The sequence below is a fragment of the Neolamprologus multifasciatus genome, chromosome 10 (assembly GCF_963576455.1).
Source record: "Neolamprologus multifasciatus chromosome 10, fNeoMul1.2, whole genome shotgun sequence".
Classification (NCBI taxonomy): Eukaryota; Metazoa; Chordata; class Actinopteri; order Cichliformes; family Cichlidae; genus Neolamprologus; species Neolamprologus multifasciatus.
This window is the reverse complement of record NC_140448.1, coordinates 19,515,514-19,529,880: the sequence shown is the minus strand read 5'-3', so window position 1 is coordinate 19,529,880 and position 14,367 is coordinate 19,515,514. Positions and strand designations below refer to the sequence as shown.

General features: G+C 42.4%; 1 protein-coding gene across 2 annotated transcripts; it reads right to left on the bottom strand.

Annotated features, from left to right (window-relative positions):
- Positions 1-5,597: 5,597 nt before the first annotated feature.
- On the bottom strand, positions 5,598-12,596 carry LOC146510142 (uncharacterized). 2 transcript variants are annotated; one of them, XR_014876456.1, is made up of 2 exons: positions 6,029-12,591; positions 5,598-5,725 (listed from the first exon to the last, which is right to left on the bottom strand). XR_014876456.1 is itself a non-coding variant. In XM_085174774.1 (2 exons), exon 2 carries the CDS (start codon positions 12,029-12,031, stop codon positions 6,239-6,241), a length of 5,793 nt encoding a protein of 1,930 aa, XP_085030900.1. In that variant the 5' UTR covers positions 12,032-12,207; positions 12,511-12,596; the 3' UTR covers positions 5,598-6,238. The 2 variants fall into 2 exon arrangements, 1 of the variants encoding a protein (XP_085030900.1); XM_085174774.1 differs by having other exon boundaries at positions 5,598-12,207; positions 12,511-12,596.
- Between the last annotated feature and the right edge of the window lie 1,771 nt (positions 12,597-14,367).

Below are 14,367 nucleotides of genomic sequence, written 5' to 3'. Positions count from 1 at the left end.
ATTTTGTGACTGTCAAGAAGACGTTACATCTGGTTTCAGAAGCAGGCCCCCTGTAAATACTGCAGGGTATTTTTAAGATGACAGACACACACATTTCTGTTTGTTTCTTTGGTTGTTTGTTTGGTCTTTTTAGCTCCTTGAAAAGCTGGCACAAGCACCCAACCACAAGACTGCTGGCCCTAATGTTAAAACCACTCAGCTGGTTGCTATGGGAGGGGTAATCACCTCCTGTTATGTCAGTGCACCAATGACGCACAGACATAGCCGGAAGATTCTGTCTGCCATGAATTACTTCACACTGAAATTACCCCATCTTTCAGTACCTAGCACCTAGTGGCTGGTTCTTAAAAAGACTGAAGCACAACTGGCAACATACCAATACTGGCACTCCATCTGTGAAAAAGGGGGTATATGTTACTTGATCTTCAAGTACCTGGTACCTCTTCGAGTTGTGAAAAAGCAAACTATGAACCACTGCAATTGCCAGCCGATCATCATACTATCAGATGGTCCATAACAATAAACTTTGTTGCCTCTGAGGACTGTGTTTGGGCACACTGTGTGTGCATGCATGTTTCCCCCCAAAAAAACCCTCCATAATAACAGATATAGTGGGGTACATCAATAGAGGAGGGTGGGTCGATCCATCCTCCTCTACTACACACAACATCAAGCTTAGCGGAGCCTGACTTAACTTGTAGGTGGTCTTTGGGGCCCTGGTGGTATTCTGGGAGCTGAAAGTCACACAGTCTTCAGCTTAACATAAATTCCCACTGTATAGATTTACATTACATGACCCATCTATGTGCTCCTGAGGCGAGCCTTCAGCTCCACCAGCTCAACTCAGGACTAGCCAGATTTAAAATCTGGTGCCAGTATTTTAGCTTGATATTATATATGAAATTAAAATACTGTCATAAGATTTCTTTTTAAATTTTTTGTCGTACATTTTTGAACAGACAAAAGCACAAGTGCAGTGTGTGCATTCATTCCCTCCACCCTACATTCAAGCACCGAACTCAGATTTCAGTGACTGCATGTATCTTTCCTTAGTGCAGGAATTTCCTGACTGCGTTTATAGCTTCTAACCAGTTTGTAGTCCTTCAAATGAACATTTGCTGCCAACACTGCAACATATGGTGTCGCACCAGCTGATTGGTCTTGGCAATTGGCTGCGTTTGTGTACGTGTGAGTCCATGTATGTATTTTTCCACATTCATGTTTGCGTGCAGTCTTTCTGTGTGTGTGCATATTTATACCCCGCTACCTTAAACGAACATTTGTGTGCATCCATGGTGACGTTCCAGAGCAGCACGGGAAGTTAAATATTCCCCTATTGTCCCGCTGTCGGCCGTTTGGCAAGCTTTGGTTCCAGTGTGTGTCTCTCATTTCAAATTCATGTCACGCTGAAATCTGTTCTGAAGGAAGGCTTTCTTTGATGTAGAAATAAGACTCCTCAGTCATAAGAGCTAAATAATAACCATCAAACTGTTACTTGTGTTTCATAAATACAAACCACTAGTGCGTACAACTCAAAGGTCTCCAATCACCATCCTAAGAAATCCAATCAGCGCACATAAATGGATTACATCAGGCCCTATTAGATTTAATTAGATTAGGATTAGACTTTCAGCTCAACACCTTCTTAGCCAAGCTGACAGAGAAAACAGATGCAGCCACTTTAATTCAGGACAGCTTTTTGAAGCTGACATCTCTCCTCTCGCTTCATTGTGACTTTTATTATCCAATCATGTCAGGATACATTAGGAGAAAAGTCTGACACAAAAACCTTTGACTTGAACTGCTATTGCATAATGCAAACAAGAAACGAAGGTGTCTGCAGCTCACTTTGTGATCACATTTCCATGTTGCCTGGAGACAAACCAGCTGTGACACACTTTATGGCAATGTACAAGAAGAGATGGAGAAAAGATATAAAAAGGCACAGGGGAGATGTGATGTGTTGCATCATAGTCACCGGACCGAAAGGGCATGAGTTTTTGTACAGCGCTACCAGCTGGGAAAATGTCTTCTTAATCCCACTCTTGTCAAACACCAGACTCTGCTGGTTTATTTCATTGTTGCTAATTAGCCCTTTAAGCTCTGCCAAAGCCTGCTGGATTTTTCCATTATTACAGAGGATGCTTGAGGAGATGAGAATAGACAAGTTAAAGGAAAAGGTTGTAGTGTACTGAAGAAGTTAAAAAGAACATTCTAATTGAAAGTTATGTGGAAAACATAAAGCTGTGGGCCAGAACCAAACCGCTAATCCAGACCGCTGCTTGACTTTGCAAATGTGTGAACACTACAGAAAAAAATGGTTTTGTTTTAAATTTCACAGATTTTAAACTAAGATGCCGTACGTCATTTAAAGTAAGACTTTTTTCAGAACTATTCATTTAATCGAATCGAATCTGAATAATTGTCAGTTGTTCTTACTTTACCCATGGCCTTACATACCACGCCTATGAGCCCAGCCACAGGCTTTCTTTACAATGACAATGGACTGAAAGAATGCAAAGAATTTTCAGAGAATTGTTCACATCATTATCAGTTTTGTAAATGATGTAAACTAAATCTTTATGAAGTTGTTGTTTTTTAACTGGTTATGATGCAGTGGTTTTCCTCATTCAGCCCTAGCAGTATGAGATTCAGTGTCTTTCCCAAGAGCACATCCACTACCTGAGACCCTGATGTATATCTGGTAAGGTTTTGTAATTAAATACATATATAATACATACCAGATATGGTAAATTTCAGTTTCATGAATTGTTGCACAAATCTTATAAGATGGATATTGCATGTGGATTCACTATTGTGCATCGACGTAATAAACAATTGTGCATAAATTGTGCATCGGCGCATAAACAATAAGCACTTAGAGTGTCCAAGTTGTATATTATATTTCGTATTATTACAAAGAAACCTGAAACTGGTCTGATTGCATTAGAGTTTCAGATAAAACATATTATCATCTGTGAAATACACAAAAGACATTATGTTCTCTCGAAGACACAAGCAGGTGCTTCCTGATGTGCTGTACAAACGTCTGATGGTTGACTGTGAGAGCTTTCTGCAGAGGGTGAACAGTACAAGAGAGTTACCACCCTTTCAGGAAATCTTCCAGCAGCTGGTCAGACTTTGTGGCAGAAACCGGTTTCGGATCCTGATGCACAAATCTGCCGCTTTCTCTGACCAGAAAGCGTCTATATGTAAGCAACTCGTTGAAAAGACAAGAACAAGCATGCAGAGCAGTGACCCTTGACTCCAATCAAGTGTATCTTTGTTTTCTCATGTTCTTTCTGTTTATTGTACTCTGTACAAAGAACACTGAAAAAATATCCTTTCCTGTAATTTTTAAAAAATTGTCTTCACCTAAAGCGTATTTCTTCAGGTGCGTAAAACTTGTGCACAGTGCTGTGTACAACCCTTCTTTTCATTTCCTTGCTGTTAGCGCCTGAAGCTCTGCTGAGCATGATAACATCTCTCCTGGTCATGTGGATGAATGGTTGTAAACGTTGAGCCCTTACACAGACAGATGACTGAAGAAAGCATTTATTTATGACTGTGAATAGACAAACTAGCCCTGCGAAAAGAGATTGATTCTCTACAGCCTTTTAGCCTCTGCTGCCTCTCGGGCTGTTAACACTGTAGCATCTGTAGCTGTTTGGAAAAATGCTCAAGTTTATCTACTTCACGGTCCTCCATTTTTTTTTTTTTTAAATGATTGGCGTGTCAAAGTAACAGTCTTGCTCTTTAGGCAGATTGGCATGATCAGTCTTTGGCTGTGGAAGCAAGTGCTGTGGAAAAAAGGGTTAAAATGCATAGCAATTTATAGCAGCTTAAGTTTGTCATTTACTGATGAGTTCTTGAAATGCTCTATACTACATCACACACTGTAATAGAGAGGTTATGTAACAATATTTCTGCTGAACTTCAAATATACACACATGTACTGCATGTAAAAAGCATTAAGGCTTATATCGAGAGAGCTTATCCCTGTGTTTATGGAGCATATGGTGTATGTGGGGTGACAAATTAAAGACACATCCAGTGGACTGATAAACCGCTACAAAACTGAGCCTTACCAAAACAAGTCAGGTCTCAGTTTGGGCTATAATCCATGTGCGATGTGCTCACACACACACACACACACACCCACACACACAGAGAGAGAGAGAGAGGAAGAGACAACAAAAGAAAGCAAGACAGACTGTGGAAAGATAAGATGTACAAAGTTACCAGTACAACAGCAGCAATGCCCAAAATTAGTAAGAGCTCTATCAGCCCCCATCATTTTTCTCTCTACCCTTCTCTTTCAATGCAAACATGGCCATTTTAGCTGTAATTACGGTCATTTAACTTTTAATTATGGCTGTGTTGATGTATCAACGGTGACTTTCTCTGAGCCAGACTCATGTTATGGTCTCATGACTGAGTTGTGCTGTCCTTCGTTGAGATTAATGGTGACGACATCACATAACACTGCAGACTTAACCCCTGAGATTGCATTTGGACAGACACGTTAAAATATGAAAAACACAAAAGCTGAACTGTATTAAAGGAATCAGCTTTTTTGAGAAATAGCTCGATAACTCTAATGCTTTGTAAAAACCTGCAGCTTTGACTTGTCTGTGTCAGTTTAGCATGTCTGGATTTATCCCAGCTTGGGTCAAAATTCTGGAGCGTGTCCCTGAACACTTCATAGATTGTCAAAGGGAATGAGAAAGCCTGGGCTTGGATTCAAAGGCTTTTTTCTTCCAAAAGCCACTCCAGTGCTTGCTGTAGCTGGATGCCAATATCATTGTTCCGTTAATACAAACACTTGTCTCAGTGTTGTTTTGACCCTCAAAGCCAGCATTTTTGCCACGTAGTAAAATGTATTTTGCCGTTATTGAACTTTGCAATTTCACCATAATTCTATAATTGTTGGCAACAACAGCTGTCCCTTGTTGACAACAGTCAGGAGACACTCAGAGAAATGTGGCACTAAAATATAAGCAAATGATCTAAATCTGAGAATTAGCATAAATATAAATAAATACACATGACATTTAAAACAAATGCTTCATTTTATTTTAATAATATTTTTGGTGTTTCTTCTTGGATTTTCTTTTATTATAGCAGCTTGAATCCTCTGTACATCTAGAGTATTATATCTGCTAAAGGCCATTTTTATCCCTAGGGCCAACTTGACCTGAATCTCTCACAGCCAGGCTAACTGCCTCTCTCGTGCTCATTCTGATTGTCAGCCCTCACCGTTTCACCTTTTTGTTCGCTCTTTTGTCCCATCCTGTTTCTGGCTCGCTTCAAAGTGTGTGATGCTGTGGTGTGGTGTAGATTTGCAGTCCGGTCAGACAAAGCAGTTAATTGTAAATCAATGAAAGGACAATCAACTGTGTGCTGTCTGTTAGTCTCCTTCAGACACACAGCTGGCTGTGAATGAGTTTAAAAGCTTCAAGCAGCCCTGCCTCTCTCTGGCCATTTTCGAGTACACTGTGGCTTTTTATCCAAAAAGGGGGTAGTGCTCCACAGATAACAGTAAATCAATGGGTCCGCTAGCAGCCCCATCTTCAACACAGATGGGAAAAGCTGAATATTCTGCCCTCCCTGTACGTTGATGCCCAGTTTGGCAGATAGATAAACAGTTCTTCAAAAGGAGAGGCAAAGGCTTCCAGTTCTCATTGCAGGGTTTATTTGTCTCCCTAATGAAGGCACTGTAAAACTACAAACATAAGAAAAGCATATTAAAACATACATTCGGAACATAATATATTTCTCACATTACAAAGTACAGACTGAAGACTTAGCAACTTGAATTATAGCTGGTATAATCAAGAAAACTAAATGAAAACATGGTAACTCCAAATCCCGCTAGCTTGATGCTAACACATAATGGTATTTCCTATTGACATGCTAACACAATTAGCATCGGCAGTGCAGCTAACCCGCTGGCTTCAAATATAAGAGTCAACAACCCATTTTACATCACATGCTTAACATGAACACAGAATATAATCATACTTACAAGCATATATTTCTCAAGCTCCAGTACAGCCAACTTCAGAACTAATATTTTGTGTGCTGGTATCAATTTGGCCAGACTCCATGAACTTTTTCTATATTTACTAGAGAAACTTGAGTACACAAACCCGCTTTCTCCCCCTAGTGGGGTGGTGGAGCTACTGCACCCCAGCAGTGGCAGCACACTCCCCGCCTGGCATAATGAATTATACCACTAACCATTCTCTGGATGTAGTAGTAAAACAACCTCCGACACTGGCCGCAAATACACTTTAGGAGTGCCATTCTTGACTACCTTCACCTCCACCTTACGTACTCTATGATCTTGGCTAGGAATGGCTTTAAGCACAAGTCCAACAGGCCACTCAGTCCTTTTTACTTGCAAATCCTTCATCAGTACAACATCTCCCACTTGAAGGTTTGGCTTTTCTGTTGTCCACTTTCTCTGTGTTTGAAGCGTGGTCAGATACTCCGTTTTCCACCTCTTCCAAAATGCATCAGCAAGTGCTTGGACCCTTTTCCAGTGTTTGTTGGACAGATCATTAACATCAAAATCCCCAGAGGGAGCAGTCAATGTATCTCGTTTCTGTGTCAACAACATTGATGGGGTGAGAACTGCCGGTGCTTCTGGGTCAGAAGACACTGAGACCAATGGTCTTGAATTTATAATGGCGGTAACCTCTGCCATCAGGGTGACAAGTGTCTCATGTGTGAGGTACGATGGATTCAGCTTCAGAAGAAGAGCATCTAAGATTCGCCGAGCGATGCCAATCATCCTCTCCCACACCCCACCCATGTGGGAAGAGTGGGGAGGATTGAATATCCAAGTACACTTGTTGCCTTTAAGGTAACTCCTCACCTCAGAATCTGATGTGTCAAGTCTGAGTTCTTTACAGGCTCCAGTGAAATTTGTTCCCCGGTCTGATCTGATTGTTTTGATCGGCCCTCTTATGGCAATGAAACGTCTGAGCCCATTGATGAAGCTTGTAGTGGTCATAGTCTCTATAACCTCAATGTGCACAGCTCTGGTAGTCAAACAAGTGAACATTACTGCCCATCGTTTACTTTCCGCATGCCCTCCTCTTGTTCTTCGGGCAGTCACCATCCAAGGTCCAAACACATCCAACCCTACATGAGTAAATGGTGGATCTGGTGAAAGTCTTTCAGATGGCAAGTCTGACATCTTCTGGTCCTCCATTTTACCTCTCAGCCTTTTGCAAGTTACACATTTGTGTATCACACTAGATACAAGTCTTTTTCCCCCAATCAGCCAAAGTCCTGCCAACCTAATAGCTCCCTCCGTGAAATGGCGTCCTTGGTGCGCAGACTGTTCGTGATATCTTCTGACCAATAATGTAGCAATGTGCGTCTTGGGAATGACCAGAGGATGTCTATCATCAAAAGACATATCAGTTGAGGACATACGGCCGCCAACTCTTAATAGTCTATCTTTGTCCAGAAATGGTGTCAGCTTTCGCAATGGACTTTGTTTTGGGATTTGGTCCCCTTTGGCTAGACACTGCAACTCCCTTGCAAAGGCATCTTGTTGTGCAGTTTTAATGATCACTGTTACTGCTTGTTCATCTTCATCTCCAGTGTTGCCACCATGTGTATCTGCAACACTCCTTGCCTTTTTGATTAATGTGGAGACTGCACGAGTCAAAGCTCTCCAAGTGGAAAATGCAAGAAACCTTTGAGCTCCAAGCGAGCTTTCTTTAACCATTGTGCTGAAGGTCGTTACTTCAGGGCGAACTTCTGGATCCACCTCCGGATGTATCAGCTCAAAGTCATCACTCTGGGGAAGGAGTCGTTGTGAAGGGCCCAATAGAAATGATGGTCCAGTGAACCAATTGGTGCTTTTGAGAGCTGCAGCAGTTGTTGGCCGAGTTCCATGGTCTGCTGGGTTTTCCTCAGTGGTGATGTAATGCCACTGATCTGGACGAGACGACTTTCTGATCTGTGCTATCCTGTTTGACACATAGACATAAAACCTGCGTGAGGTGTTATATATGTAGCCAAGTACTATCTTGCTGTCAGTATAGTACGTCACAGAATGAATGTCGATATCCATTTCATCTTGGATGAAGACTGCCATTTCAGTTGCCAAAACCGCAGCACAAAGCTCAAGACGGGGCACGGTGTGCGCTGGGTGTGGGGCCAGCTTTGCCTTTGCCATAACAAATCCCACGTGGATCTCTCCTGTTGCAGAAATTGTTTTCAAGTAAGCCACAGCAGCTATAGCCATGACTGATGCATCTGAAAACACGCACAACTCTCTGTGCTGAGTCTGTGTAGACAAAGACACTGGAACATATAGTCTTGGGATCTGGAGCTGATCTAAGTCTTTCATAGAGTCTTTCCAGAGTTTCCAGTGTTCTTGTTTTGAAGCTGGCAATGGTGTGTCCCAGTCATACTGTTCAACGGAGAGGTTTCTCACTAAATGTCTTCCTCCCACTGTGACTGGCACTACAAATCCCAAAGGGTCAAATAAACTGTTCACTGCAGACAAAATTCCTCTTTTTGTCAAGGGCTTCTCCTCCTTCGACACACAGAAGGTGAAGTTGTCTGTCTCCAGACTCCAAATTAGACCTAGACTCCTCTGAAGAGGTAGTGACTCCACTCCTAAGTCTAGATCTTTCAAATCCTTGGCCAAGTCTTCTGGTGGGAATGCTTGCATAACACTGCTGCTGTTCGATGCAATCTTGTGTAGCTTAATGTTTGATTTAGCTAGCATCGCTTGGGCAGTGCGCAGGACACCAGTGGCTTCTGCTTCATTAGGAAAAGATGCAAGTCCATCATCCACATAAAAATTGCGTGTGATGAACTCCCTTGCACTGGTAGTGGAGTCATCTGCTTGCTTAGCAGCTCGTCTGAGGCAGTAAATGGCAACTGCTGGTGATGGACTGTTGCCAAATACATGTACTGTCATTCGAAACTCTTTCACTGCTTTTTGGAGATCATTGTTTTCATACCATAAGAACCTCAGAAAGTTGCGATGTTCCTCGCACACCTTGAAGCAGTAGAACATCTGCTGCACATCCGCTGTAACTGCTATAGGTTCTCTGCGGAAGCGGATCAGAACCCCAAGGAGAGTGTTGTTCAAGTCGGGTCCACTCAGGAGCACATCATTGAGGGAAACCCCTTCATGTTTGGCACTTGAATCGAACACTACCCTTATCTGGTCAGGTTTTTGTGGGTGGTAAACCCCAAATATCGGTAGATACCACCTTTCCTCACCTTCTTTTAATGGAGGGGCCGGCTCTGCTTGTTTTTCAACAAACATTCTTTGCATGAAATCGATGAAGTGTTTCCTCATTTGTGGTTTTTTCTCCAAAGTTCTCCGAAGAGATGCAAGACGCTTTAATGCTTGAGGTCTGTTATTGGGAAGGTGGTTTCGTGGTGACCGAAAAGGTAATGGGGAAACCCAAGTATTGTAACTGTCTTTATAGACTTGTTCATCTAATGTCTTCAAGAAACTCTCGTCATCTATTGACATTGCCGGGACGTCGTCATGTTGTGTCCTTTGAAACACCTGACTGGCAAACTCACTTTCCTTACTTTTCAAGTGTTGTGCAGAGCTTTGAAGACTTAGTTTTGAGGTGTGACAACCAAGCTTTTCTTTGACTTGCATATTGTTTGGGCATGCACTCAAGAGTGAAGCTCGTCCATTTGGTAGAATGTTGGTGTTGTATACACAGATGTTGGATGTCTTATGCACTTCTCCCAGACACACTTCCCCTACGATCACCCAACCAAGGTCAAGTCGTTGAGCATATGGTTCATTACGGATACCATTATGCTGTTCTCTGACTTTGTGCACACGCAGAATATCTCTGCCAAGGAGAAGGAGGATGTCAGCTTCTGGATCTATTTCTGGTATTTTTCCCTTGATTGCCTTCAGATGTGGGTAGTACTGAGTGACTTCTGGGGATGGGATTTCCGTCCTATCATCAGGTATCATATCACACTCAATAAGAGTAGGCAGGGGAAGCTGAGTGGTGCCATCAAGGGACTCCAAAATGAAGTCACGGGCTCGTCTCCCTGCTATCTCCATAACACCTGAGCATGTTTTCAGTGTATACGGCTCAAGCCGTCCTTCAATGTTGAAGATGTCAAAAAAGTATGTTTTGGCCAAGGAGCGATTGCTTTGTTCGTCTAGAACAGCATACATCTTGACAGCTTTCTCTGGTTGTCCAGCAGGATACACTCTGACCAAACATATCTTAGAGCATGACCTTGAACCAACTGAGTCTCCGCATACTTCTGTGCATTTTGATGTCACGTCAGCCACACTTGCTTCTCCTTCTCTTTCCTCCCCGCCATACCCTTCACTAGCCACCAGGCTCTCTGCATTTCGTGGACGAGGATTGGGGTGTAGTGCGGTGATATGTCTTTCACTACCACAATCTGTGCACTGCACTGATTTAGGACAATCTTTGGCCATGTGCTGCACAGAAGAACAACACTTGAAACAAATGTTCTTGTCCTTTAAGTATGCCTTTCTTTCCTCCAGGGTCTTACTTTTGAAAAGGCGGCATTTTCTGAGAGGGTGAGGCTTGCAGTGTAGAGGACACTGTTTATCGGGGTCCAAGTTGTTCTTGCCTGTAGGAACGTTTGGGCTGGCTGCCAGATTACTTGCTATCTCCGTCCTCTTAGCAGAGACATGTGAACGATACTTCTGTTGTGTCATTCTCTCGAATCTAGGATTGTTGGTGTTGGCAGCGGTGACACAAGAAAAACTCGGGTCATTACGAATTTTAGCTTCTTCGTTCACAAATTTCACAAAAAATGAAAATGGAGGATAAGACAGTGCATTCTCTCTCTTGAACCTCGAGGCAGCTGTAACCCACTTCTCCTGGAGGTTGTATGGGAGTTTTTCCAGAATCGGATTCACCCCGTGGGCTGTATCGAGGTGTGAAAGGCCTGGGAGATGACCGCTTGTCTTTGCAGCATGAAGTTCTAGTAGAAGATCCCCCAACTCTCTCAAATGCTGGTTGTCTCTGTTCGTCAGCTGCGGAAAATCCTGAATTTTCTTTAAAAGTGCATGTTCAATGACTTCTGGTGCTCCAAAACACTCTTCGAGCCTCTGCCACACCATCTGAAGACCTGCAGTGGGATTGTTTATGTACGCAGCCCTTACTCGCTTGGCTTGTGCTGCTGATTGTGGCCCGAGCCATTTGGATAGCAGGTCTAGCTCTTCTTGAGGTGTTACATCCAGATCTTGAATTGAACTTAGAAAGGAAGCCTTCCAAGCCCAGTAATTTTCTGGTCGATCATCAAACCTCAGCAGGCCTGAGCTGATCATCTCTTTCCGTATCAGGTATCTCGTTAGATCAGATGTGTCAGCATGACTACTCCTTACAGGTGTGGGTGTCCATACCTTAGACTGAGGATGGTGAAATCGACCATAGTTTGCTGGCTCGCCTCCATAGCTCCAGTTGCAAGATTCTCTCTTTGGGCTCAAAGCACAGAAGACTGGCAAAGGTGTGAATTCGTGTTTGTTGCTCCTACTGGGCTGATGGATACTTGGTTCTTTGTGAGCTTTTGGTGTTGCATCGATGGCCGTGGCTGGCTGTGGCACCAGAGAAGATAGGAGTTCTAGATGATTAACTGGTGGAGTCTGCAGATCGTCGCCGAGTTCTGATTGTTGTTGCACATACTCTTGGACTCGTTCTATTGGGCTGATTTGCTGCATGTCGTCCAGCTGGGGCTGTTGTGGATGCTCACTCTCTTGCGCAGATGCTTCCCAAGCTTGAGCCTCAGCTAGCGCTGCTGCAGCTGCCTTCTGTGATTTGAGTATGTGTAGCTCTGCATCCAGATCTGCTTTCTTTTTAAGCTGCTCAGCCTGTTGTTTTAGGATGCTGGCTTCCTGCTTGGCAAAGGAGAGCTGAGCACGGGCAGCTTCCGCTTTTGCTCGTGCTTTGGCGGCAGCAGTAGATGATGATGTAAGCTGGCTGGAACGTAAAGAACTGGACACTTTTGACCTTGTTTCCAGCGTCTCATCCATCCTTTCTTTTAGAGAACTATCTGGCTGATGAGAATGATGCTTTTTTACTATTCTGCCCTCCCTGTACGTTGATGCCCAGTTTGGCAGATAGATAAACAGTTCTTCAAAAGGAGAGGCAAAGGCTTCCAGTTCTCATTGCAGGGTTTATTTGTCTCCCTAATGAAGGCACTGTAAAACTACAAACATAAGAAAAGCATATTAAAACATACATTCGGAACATAATATATTTCTCACATTACAAAGTACAGACTGAAGACTTAGCAACTTGAATTATAGCTGGTATAATCAAGAAAACTAAATGAAAACATGGTAACTCCAAATCCCGCTAGCTTGATGCTAACACATAATGGTATTTCCTATTGACATGCTAACACAATTAGCATCGGCAGTGCAGCTAACCCGCTGGCTTCAAATATAAGAGTCAACAACCCATTTTACATCACATGCTTAACATGAACACAGAATATAATCATACTTACAAGCATATATTTCTCAAGCTCCAGTACAGCCAACTTCAGAACTAATATTTTGTGTGCTGGTATCAATTTGGCCAGACTCCATGAACTTTTTCTATATTTACTAGAGAAACTTGAGTACACAAACCCGCTTTCTCCCCCTAGTGGGGTGGTGGAGCTACTGCACCCCAGCAGTGGCAGCACACTGAACATCTCCAAATAGCCAGTCAGGCGCTGAGTGAGTGCAAGAATAAATCAATCAATCAGTCAGTGACAAGCCATTAATCCCTGTGCCGGCTTTCAGTCAGCTACATTAAAGGAGTAGAAGGAAAAGGGGGTGTTGAAGAAAATGAACAGAAGACAGTAAAAGAAGCCACAGAGATAAAGATTAGAGAGACCTGTCAGATAAAGAAAAGCAAAGCCTGCTGGTCAGCCTAAAAAAATCTACTTTTTTTTTTCCAGCTTGAAAAATTAAGCCTTATTTAACAGAGTCAGCAGAACAATTACGTTCTCAGAGGTCAGAATGAACAACTTTAACTGCCATTTGCAGTTTTTGTAATTTTTCATCCAACATTACAGGGTTAAATAATGAACTCAAACAGTGTTTTTTGCTAAAGAATACGTGAGTCCTAACAAATATACTGACAAAAATGTTGCTGCTGTTATAAGATTAGACAATATAGTCTGAAAAATCTGTGGTTCTAAGAGTTGCATATAGACCATACCAGCAGGTTCATATTATTCTCTATTCAAAGGTGCAAACGCGTCTTTATTACACACAGGTTTCTGACCTGTGTCTCACACACACAGACACTCTATTTTGGTGTAAGCAGAGTACCCCAGTCTTTAGTTCCACCAGCACCATCTACTGTCTCAGATGAGTAAAAGCAGGTGAAGATTAAAAACAAAGATAAAATGAGAACGCAAAGAATCAAAAGGCAGATAGAGAAATGTACAAGAACAGATAGCACTTTAACTAAAATCATGCAAGTCTCTGTAGTGTAAAAGGTCACACGTTTTACTTTCTCCTTGTTACAGATAAGATTCACTGCGGTTTGACACTTGCGCATAATCAGGATATGCTATTTTCATCTGGTATATGTAATCTGAAGCATCATATCTCTGCTATATTGGCACTGTGATTATTGCAACATCACTGTGTCTCCCTGCCTGCTTTTTAACTGCCAATAAACTATTTAAGTCTCTCTTCTTACAAAATACTCAAACTACTCATTTAGTTTGTAAAATAAATCAAACCAATTTACCATTATGACTGGTACCATTATGAGTAAACCATGTCACTAGAGGTCACTGCCGTTCTCAAAGTAAGGTGAGCAGTGACTGTGTGAAACAGTTCACAGCTTACTGGGACTTCTAACAATGCTTCAGAAGACCAACAGCCAAGTCTGGGATTTTAATTGGAACCACACAACTGCACGCTTTTATGAGTTTCCGTTTAACCATCATTGGGCATGGTCGTAACAGTGTGGGTTTCAGGTTCTGTGACATGTACGAGTTTCTGTAACGTTTGTGAATGACTTAAAAAAGGCAAAATGTCCAACAAAATCGATTCTCTCAGCCATTTTTAGCACTCCCTGAATGAAGCATGGGAGCATAAAATTCAAAGTTCAGTCCTTTACATCATGAAACGGTCTACATATAGAAGGCAGGACAGAGGATTCTGCTGAATGTCCTGCTATGACCTTGATCTTAAGTATTCAGAGGAAAGTCAACTCCAGGAACTTGTTACATCATATTACATCATTTAAGTCACGCAGATTGTTAGCGAAGGGCTTCCAACTAAGCTCGCTCCTACACGAGCATCTTCTTTCAGTTCCTAGCAATGGGAAATAACTGAAATTCCAGACAGCTTTGTTGTAA